General features: G+C 39.9%; 1 protein-coding gene across 1 annotated transcript; it reads left to right on the top strand.

Annotated features, from left to right (window-relative positions):
- The first annotated feature begins 366 nt into the window (after positions 1 to 366).
- CLCC1 (chloride channel CLIC-like 1) lies at positions 367 to 9,105 on the top strand. Its single transcript, XM_010085192.1, has 10 exons — positions 367 to 498; positions 2,241 to 2,336; positions 3,039 to 3,146; positions 3,798 to 4,019; positions 5,111 to 5,251; positions 5,954 to 6,047; positions 7,129 to 7,226; positions 7,309 to 7,455; positions 8,047 to 8,340; positions 8,878 to 9,105. Exons 1-10 carry the CDS (start codon positions 367 to 369, stop codon positions 9,103 to 9,105), a joined length of 1,560 nt encoding a protein of 519 aa, XP_010083494.1.
- Positions 9,106 to 9,910: the final 805 nt, after the last annotated feature.

The following is a 9,910-nucleotide window of genomic DNA, read 5'->3' as shown; positions in this document are numbered from 1 at the left end:
CGGGAGTGTCTCCACGGCCTTCGCGGGCCTTGCCGCGGGAGTTTTTGTGGCGATGACGGGGCTGAGGGCGGGAGGAGCTCTGCGCTGGTTGATCGTGTTTAGCAATGCTGAACGCTGCGCCTCCTGATAGCTGCAGCCGGTTATCCTGATCCCGTCCCGCAGCACAGTGCCGTGGTGGTGTGTTCTGCAAGTGTTTTCGTTGGAGAAAAAAAAGTTACATAAGTTTAACCCGCTTAACTGAGAACTGAGTTCTTAACACCGGAGAATACTTTTTTTTCATGTTGTAAGATTGTTTCAGGTTTTTTGTCCAGCGTGTTACACCCTGAGCTAAATCCCTGCATTGGTTGCTGTATTCAGTGATACAGGATGCTGTTCCCTCTGGTGCTGTGTGCCCTTGTGCTAACAGGGAGTGGCAAAGTTCAAGAGGATGAGTGGATTGACCCCACGGATATGCTCAATTACGATGCAGCGTCAGGAACGATGAGAAGACCTTACAAGGTAGAAGAAGAAAGAATGCATGAATGTGTGTCTCTCCCCAACAGCCACACACTGTTCAAAGATTGCCCTTTAAATCGTGAAATTTGAAAATGATAGAATTAGGGTCTTTTTAAGGTTACATCTGAATCGATACACAGAAGAGTATTGTGTGTCCACTGTTAAAATGGCAAGAAAAAATAGCAATCTGTATTATTGTAGATAATTAGCTCAGGGCCTTTTGCTGATGAGTTTCTGTTGCACAGTGATCAAGTCAGAGGAACCCTGCTTTCTGTCTTTTCAGAGATGGTGGTCTACTGAGTTATGCAGGTTGTGGCTCCACCAGTAATTTCTCTGGGTTAAGGTGCTCTTGCTTATGAACTATAGTGTTAGATATCTTGGAAATTAAGTTCCTAGCTGATAAAGGTTGAGGGAGTTAAGTTTAACAATTACATTTTACATGAATAATCCAGTTCCCCAGTAATATGGGAATAAACCTAATTTATTGTGTGAGAGTACTGCGAATGTGAATGGTGTTGTGTAACGCTGGGCATCAGAGCTTTTAGAAGGAAGATCAGGACAGGGATGGAGTGCTGTACTGTTAATAATTCACGAACATTGAGAAGATCAAATACAAAAAGCTAGTTTTAACCAGGTGACTCATACTCCGTTGTCTTTTATGAGGGGTGGACTTGACATCTATTGTTTATCCGGCACAGTGTGCACACATGACGCTGTAAGCTGCAGTTGGTTGTCTGGGCACCCTTGATTTTTGCCATTCTTCAGCTTTCAGGTTTGGTTTTGCAGTCTTGAATAATACCATTTTAACGCTTCGGAACATCATTTTCTGAAGCTTAAAAAAAAAATGCAAACTGCATTCTCTCCACAGAGTTCCTCCTTAGCATCTGCTTGTCCCAAGTCCACCTGATAGTCATTAGCGTCCCTAAAATTCAGCAGCAAGCTTTGGAGTCTTTAAACTTGGTGCCTAACTGCTGCAGCTTTTATTAAAAAAAATTAAGAGTTTTACTGTTGTCTCCTATGCAAATGGAACTGCATCTTAAAGGAGAAGAATGACTGCTTTGTGTGAATCCACGTTGTCAGGATTTCTTTTCTGCTCTGTAGGGAGAGGTTTCAGGTAGGCAGGCTGGTTGGGCCAGCCCTCCTCAGCACTTTGGAGCAACGTGAGTTCACTCCTCTGGGTGATGGCATGCTTCCTTTTGGAGACTTCCCTCAGCGCGCATACCTGGGTTTGTAGCAGCATTGCTAAAGCTGAGCAAGGAACAGCAAAAATGGGAAGTTTCAGAGTGAAGAGGGAGCGTGAAAGGAAGGCGTGCAGCCCCGAATGGCGGTTTGTGTTTACTCTCAGCCCGGCTGGCTGCGTGGCCAGCTGTGCTGGGGATCTGTCCGGCTGCAGACTGCCCCTTTGCTCGCTGGGTCAGTTTTCAGCCAGCCCGGTTAGCTAATCGGGTGCACTGGGGGCTCACCAGCACTCCAGGAAGGGGAAAGGGCAGGTGGGGGAGGACAGGGCAGGACCTCACCTTTTGAAGGCAGCATGCATTGAGCTAAACTTAGAGCAGTTGTCTGCTTGGAGCCTAAAATAACAGCAGAAAGGCTGCTGGAGTATCAGGAGAGTATTAGCAGCAGAGACCAACACTCAGATTTTAGCTCCTTTGCTCCTTTTAAAGTGATCTGACTGCAGAAGTGTAACATGGCATATTGGACAAATTCTTTTATTCTAAAAATATGTTTTTCTTCTGTAATTTTAGGCAAACTATCATGACCCTGAGGATAAGACTGTGGATACAGTCAGTACTGAAATCTTGACGAGTTGTTCCAGGGAAACAGCTTCCCTGCAGCAGAAGGTTTGTTTTGGAACTTCAGAATATTTTCCAGCTTTTTCTAGTCTGTGCTTTTTGCTGATGCTTTTCTGGCTAGTGTAGGACAGGTGAATTGCTGGAATAATTTGTGAGAGACCATACATTAGGTAGGAGGAACCTCTTTATTCAGGGGAGAGACTGAAAGTGGTTTGAACTGAATTCCAAATTGCTGCTCAGCCTACCAAGGTCTGATTCCTAACATGTTTTATAGTGTAACAGAAGTTGACAGGAGCTATGTGCTTCTGTCCAGTGTCAACAGTTTAAACATGTGGTGTTGATGTTACACCATGCTGCCAACAGCTAAGAAACCTGACCTTTCAAGTTGTTCAATTTGGAGACCCAATGGGATATGTAATTTTAATGTTGCTTTAGTTACTCAGTATTTTTTACAGTTCCCTTTTTTTTTGTGTGTGATGTGAACTTAAAATTTAAGGAGATCCAGATCTTTAGTTTTTTCTTGTCTTACTGAGGTTAGTGTTCATATTATTAGCAGTTCTGAACTCTCCAGTACTGGCCAGTCCCATGGCAAGTAGTATTTTCAGCTACTGCGTATGCTTTTTACCTGGTGTACTAATCACAGGGTTATTGCTAAAGCCTGAGTTTAATGTGTTGGTAAGGTGGGTTTTTTTTCTCCTATGAACAAGCTGCTTTGAGCAGGAAGTGAATAAAAGTGTCTTTACGTTGTAGATTGCAGACTGTGAGAAGAGGAATGCCAAATCACATGAAAGCCGTAGCTTTTATATTTTTAAGCGATACTTGAATAAGATTTTAAATGAAGCTGGAAAACTTGGCCTTGTAAGTATTTGAACATTCATGAAGAATAAATTTGAATTCATATTGCTCCTTTCTGGTTTTTCAGAGTTATCAAGCCGCGTTAATCATCTAGGGTCGTAACTTTTGAGAGAGTTCGCATGGAAGAATCACCTTATTACTTTATTATATTGCCTTCAGAGATTTTTTTTTTTCTGTTCAGAGGTAGAAGAATACATTTTTAGCAATAAGCAAAATTAATATTTAACAAAGAACATTATATTTAGCAATGTAAAATGTCTTATTTCAGTATTTAATAGCTTCTGTCTGTATTAGCCAGCCACAAGCGGGGCACACACAGCACATCTGTAATTATTACTTGATAATGAGAAGTGGTTCTAAAATTTTAGTAACAGGTGAGATAAGTCCCACTTTTTAGGTTTTTGCTGTAGAATTGAAAGAGTACAAACCAGTTGAATTTATGTTTTATATGGTTCAGAAGAATGAACAAAAAAGTTACAGAATCGTAGCGTGCTCCTTGTCTCAAGGCTTCATCCTGCAGTCTGCTTCAAAAAGGTGCAGGTGCATCACGAGGGCACATAATCGGGTTTTTGCTTACGGATACAGTTTTTCCTATGTGCTTCTATTTCCAAATAAGCAGTTTGTAACCACTGTTTTGCTTTGCCTTTAATTCAGCCTGAGGAAGATGTGGACCACGTCCATTACGATGCTGAGATCATCCTTACAAAACAGACGTACTTGGAGATCCTGAGGTTTCTCCGTGAGGACACTTGGCAGTCAGGGGCTGTGGATGATGCACTTAGTGATATTTTGATCAATTTTAAGCACCATGATTATAAAGCTTGGCACTGGAGATTTGAAGACACTTTTGGAATTGATCTATACAATATGTTTCTGGTAAGAGAAGAAGAAAGGGTTTTTGTTGTTTTTAATTGCTGTTTTCTCCAGTTTCTTTGTGCAAGTCTAGTCAATGAATTTTACTGTCGTAACTCTGCGTGTAAAGCAGTTCTTTGCGTGGTGCTTACAGTGAGTCACTCTGTTGGCTGAAGGTAGAGGCTGTGTGTTCACTTCAAGTAAGAATTCAAGTTTTTATTCCTGTGGTCATCTCTGCTTGTTGTAGCTTTGTGTTTTTTTCTGGTATGCTTTCCTTTTTCTCTTCCTGTCTTTTATGTGTGTTGAGTGACTAATTAGACTCTAGTACTTTCTTACCACTGACAACTCGTGCATGATAAATTTTCCGGATTTATCTCCTGTTCAAATAGATGCTGAAGCTATTGCCTTCTGCAGGAGTTGGAATATCTTTATATTGAGACAAGTATATACTTGAGGTCTTATAGGGTAGAGGTTTTTGTGAATTTTGTGGAAAAAAATTGTATAGTGTTGGAGAGAAGGAAAGCGTGACTGTAAAAATGTTCTATTTTCTGTGCTAAGCTGAGGATCTCTAATAAGCTGAAGCTCTCTGAAGAAATCTTTACAGTGCAGAATATGCTAACATTTTATGCTGACATGATCTGGAAAGTAGCCTGTCTAGTTCTGAGGGAAGCCAAGTGAAAAAAGAAAGCTGTCAGTAGCGTAATCTCCCTGTTCGAGGTCCTCGAATGGGAAGAGACTGTCAGGTCCTTCTCTGAAGTCTTGCTGCTGTTATCCAAACTGTAACTTTGTCTCTTAACCAAGCTGCAGGAGCTGGCAGCAGCGGTTCTGTGGTTCCTACCAGGCACAAACTACTCAAGCACTGAATTACACCAATTTTATAATTTTCAAGTATGGTAGGAAAGGTGATAAATATCCGAAGGAAGAAATAATTAAATAGCACGAGAAAAATCAGCAACTGCAACATAAGGCTGTGATAGGAGTGACTACCATGGAACGTTTCTGCCTTGTACTGCTGCAGATACGCTGTGAAAGCAAGGAAAAATTCTCTCAACTGTTCTGTGTAATTTGGAAAATTCCAAATCTGGATCAGAATTTTGTGCTGTTTTCTTTTTCAGATACTTTTGTGCTTAGTGTGCATTGTAATTGTAATAGCTACAGAGCTCTGGACACGTATTCATTGGTTTGTTCAGCTGAAACGTGTTTTATTAATAAGTTTTCTCATCAGTTTTGCATGGAATTGGCTTTACTTGTATAAGGTAAGTTGTTCTGAAATCTTAATGGCTTTTAGGCTTAAAATTTGACAGTTAGGAGGAACTTGAGGTTATTGAGTTCCTTTAGTTTATATAACACAATAAGTGACCGTAAAATAAATAAAAGGATTAATGTTTCATTTTGCATGTTGACAGGTGTATTAGGCTTAAAGAACAAAGGGAACCCTGACAATTTTTATCCTGCCCCAGAGGTTCACAGAATTCATCAAGCAGTAGAACCACGATTTTACTGCATGGGCAAGGGACACGTGAACTCTGTCTAAAGCAGCTCCGTAGAAAAGTCTTACGGAAATATACTGTGGGTTTTTTTTTTTTCTGAAGAATCCCTGGCTGAAAGCGTATTTAACGTGTCATAGACCAGAGATAAATGCTTCATTAATGGTGATAAAGTAGCTGACTGTACAGTGGTACTGGTTTTAATGAGAAGGAATTTATGCTACTAGGTCATAGTCCAACCACAGAATCTCAGTCCTCACATCTTGTCATCAGAATTGAACTATTTATAATTTAACTCCTTAGATTGTTTAGGTAGCAAACTTTTCTTAATACAGATCTACCCGGATAATGATCCCAAACCTGCGAAGAACAAGCATCCTTAGCTCAGGTGCAGTGCTGCATCCACGCAGGTGTTCTGCGCCCAGCACCGCCTTGGTTTATGTTTTACACGTAATTCCTGTTCTCCTGCAGCTGGCCTTTGCGCAGCATCAAGCAGAAATAGCGAAAATGGGGCAGTTTGATAATATCTGTGCTGAGAAGTTGGACTGGAGGGAAAGTCTTATTGGTAAATACTTGTTTTATTGTTTTGTAATAGTATTTATGATCACAAAATATTCAGTAGTCGTATCCAGGAGTAGTACGTGGAATTTTCTTCAGCAATATGTGATGATGTGGTTTTACCACTTTTCTGTTCCACTAGACTTTCTTTTCTAGGCCTGTGGAGGAGAGCTGCTCCACAAAACCATGCTTAGAGCAGGTCACTGTGTTGCTATTTTCCTTATAACTTACCCCGTGAGTACTTCCCCAGCTCCGCTCCCCCAGGACCATTCAGTGCCGTTTATCGAAGACGGGAGGGCAGAATTCAAAAATTATTTTTTTTCATCTGCCAGGCCTGCGAGTGCAATAGGCTTCAGAAATTAGATCTGTAACTACTTACTCCAGTGTTATTATTTACAGAGAAAGCTGATTATTTTTTTTTATTAGCTGTTATTTGTTATCCAATGCTATAGCAGGTAGATTAACAATGGCAACTCTTAACAAGGGCTTGTTATGGTTTTCCCTTTATTGACTGTGATTTCTCTGTTTATGTCAATTTTCAGTGGTTTATGTTCTAACTGCACTAAAAACAAACTACTACAAATTACTTGTCTATAAAAAGTTCCTTTAAGGAGTAAGACTTTCTGCTTATAACTAAAACAGTCCCTTGAAATCTAGGAAGCAAAATAAACATTTTTAATCTACTTGCAGCCTGGCAAATGAGTAGTAACACTCAGAATTACTTCAGTTTCAGTAGCTCTGGACAAAATGTGCTAGATAATAGTTCTCACAGATCTGACATTTTTCTTCTGAGGTTTCTAGGGCCTAAGTTAATCTAATAAAGAGAACTTTCTTGACTAAACATGGGAAAACCTCAGTTTCTTCTCTTTCTTTCCAGCCTTCCCTCTCCTTCCTGCATCACCATTGACTGGACAAACTACACTGACAAGCTTATCTCAGCTTTCTAAAAAATAGAATCTGAGTTTTGAACCATATCTAGAAGAGTTATTTATCATCTGTAATTGAAATGCTGCTTTCTGCATTGCTACTGTGTCATAAAATACACTTTTTTTAAAAGTAGTGAAAATACGTCTCTGCTTTGACTACAGAATGGCTCAGAAGTAAATGGACGTTTCAGGACGATCCCTGTCAGAAGTACTATGAAACTCTACTAGTCAATCCTGTTCTGTTGGTTCCACCAACAAAGGTATGCACCAAGCCTGAAGAGACTGCTGGTGGTTAGGTTTGGAATCAGTGACAACGCTATTTTTCTATCTGTATTTTTCTAGGCATTGGCAATTACTTTCACCAACTTCGTAACTGAGCCCTTGAAGCACGTAGGACAAGGTTTTGGTGAATTCATCAAGGCACTTATGAAGGAGATACCGTTTATTCTGCAGGTTCCAGTGCTAATTATGATGGCTCTGGCTGTCCTGGTTTGTATACATTTATCTTATGTTTTAAAGCTCAGCTTTATCTTTTATATAGAAAACTTATTTATATTTAAGAATTATTATCTATTTCTCATTTGTACTAGTAGACGGATTTCTTAGCACAGATGAAATTATTTATTTTATTATTTTTTCTTGACAAAATCTTTATAGTACAGTTGGTTTAGCAATTAAAACAGGTAAGTTTGTATTTAAACCACATCTCTCCAGCATTCCAAGTGGGATAAAATAGCATTAAACCACTTAAACTCTTAAGGTCTGTGACAGTTTATTACAGCTTAGTTCCCATTTCTTCTTTTCTTACTCAGTGATGCCTATAACAGGCATTTTGTACACAAAAGCACGGAGTTAGAGCCGTCAGCATCTTTATTGTAGCACCAAAGATGAACTACATCCAGTCTGGCAGTCCCTGCAATCTAGTCAGACTGCAGAAAGCTTGAATTGTACTGTAGCTGTTCTGATCACCTGAGCTTTTCTTTCACTGTTCTTCAGATATGTGACTTTGAATTCTCTGTGAAAACTGTTAGATGTGAATATTTGGTGTTTTGTTCTTTTTTTTTTTTTCCCCTCTCCAAGGCTTTCTGCTATGGTGCAGGATCATCTGTGTCCGTATTAAGATACGTCACATCTTTTCAGAAGAGAAGTCTTCCTCCACCTGATAGTCAGCAGGAGCAAATAGACTTTGGACAGTATGATGGGAGTAAATCAGATGGCTATTATTTGCAGAAGGTTCCTTACGTTTATAGAGGACCCTGTGACAGAGGAGACGCTCCTACGAGACCAGGAAATGGCAGCAGAAGTCCTGACACTGTGCATAAAAGCGAAAAGCCAGATACGCAAGTAGAAGAGTCTCACAAACCAGAACCTGGTGTATGTTAGTCCTGGTGCTCTTTGAGCTGCGATTAGATTTATAGATTTCAATGTCATCTGCTAGAACATGTTTAAACAACAAGCTTAACCCTGATCTTGGGGTGAGAGGAGTTCAGGGAGTACCTGTTCCCCTATAGAACAGTTCAGCAGAGGTTTCTTGGGCATGTTTTGTTCTGGAAAAATAATGTGCAGTGGCTAACTGTGGCAGGAAACTATTGAATGAGAACTCTTTATAGTAAAGACTGACTTAAATAACTTCTGTTGTGAGAGGTCAGTAGTTACGTCAGCCTGGGCAATAATGATTACCCGCAGAAGCAACGGGGAAAAAATGCAGTGCTGACTTTTCTGTAAACTATAAAACATCAAAACCAGGTTTGTACTGTAGCTTGTGGTTATTTACATGTACTGTTGTGCCAGGAAAAAAAGCTACCAGTCATTCTTTGGGTGAGCTCTGCCCCTTGAGCTGAGATGCACCTGAAACAACAGATGCCATCACTTTGGATTGTTTCATTAATAGCTTATTATTAACTTTTACAGAATAGATTGCACACTGAGTCTGAAGTTTGTAGACTAGAAACTATCACAGCTGGAAACCTTACTGAAGAACATGTACTTGAGCAGCAGAAACAAGAGACAGGCAAAGCAGAGCAAGAGACTGGAGAAAACTGCGATCCTAATAAAAACCTAGAAGGGAAATGTGCTGCGACGGAACCACATGAAGAGAAGAAAAAGAGCAGTTCGCATGACTCACGGGAAGGAGACTAAGGAAGCCGCAAGTGCTGCTGTAAGTTTTGTCTAATCTTCAGTTGTCACATACTTGCTAGCTCTGCTCTAGTTCTCAAATGTAGAAAAGAGAACATCAGTAAGCTGATGGGAACTCATCTTTGGTCAGAACATGAGTGTGCATAGCTGTAAGGTAGGGTTTAAAAACTGAGAGACTGAGTATACCTACTATTTCTGGAATTTGAAATAACTGTGTGAAGATAATTCAGCTTTAATTGGCCGATAAAACAGGCTTATGAGTGTTGCTGCTAGTTTGAAATCAAGTTTGTGTAATAAGTTTTGAGTAAAACTAGATATTCTGTGGTGGGAAAGCACTGATACTATGTTCTAGCAAACATAGGCCTCATCAGGTAACTGTCAAACAGCCTGAAAAAAATGTTAGTTACATGAATATCAGCAACATCAGACTAATTGCAACTCAGCTAGAAGTTTCAGGACTATCTTTGTTTTATGTTCGTTAAAATCAGTCTTAAGTAGAATTGCTGCTTGTCAGCTCAGTTCTAGGACAGCTTGGTAATTTTCTTCTAGTTTAATTATTTGCAGAAGAGTGAGAAGCTGATGCTGTATCAGATGGTTTTTTTAGAGTGATTCAACACTGAACAGAAAGTAGGAAGCACTAAATAAAAGGACTGATAAACTGATGGTAATACGTGGGTTTGGAAGAAAATTTTGTTTTCTCCTTAAAAGCAGAAAGAGGACAGTTTCAGTAGAAATCAATTTCCAGTGCTAGAAAAGCTGCAAGAGAATGTTTGTAAAACTAACTGTAAAATAGCTTGAGTTACGTGGA

This window comes from Pterocles gutturalis, unplaced genomic scaffold (genome assembly GCF_000699245.1).
Source record: "Pterocles gutturalis isolate BGI_N339 unplaced genomic scaffold, ASM69924v1 scaffold40680, whole genome shotgun sequence".
In the NCBI taxonomy this organism is placed as follows: Eukaryota; Metazoa; Chordata; class Aves; order Pterocliformes; family Pteroclidae; genus Pterocles; species Pterocles gutturalis.
Note: the sequence above shows the minus strand (reverse complement) of the source record. Positions and strands in the feature narration are given on the sequence as shown.

Coding starts and splice junctions, on each gene's coding strand:
- CLCC1 (XM_010085192.1), top strand. CDS start 367: ATGCTGTTCCCTCTGGTGCTGTGTGCCCTTGTGCTAACAGGGAGTGGC. Junction 499..2,240: donor CGATGAGAAGACCTTACAAG/GTAGAAGAAGAA, acceptor CTGTAATTTTAG/GCAAACTATCATGACCCTGA. Junction 7,227..7,308: donor TGTTGGTTCCACCAACAAAG/GTATGCACCAAG, acceptor GTATTTTTCTAG/GCATTGGCAATTACTTTCAC.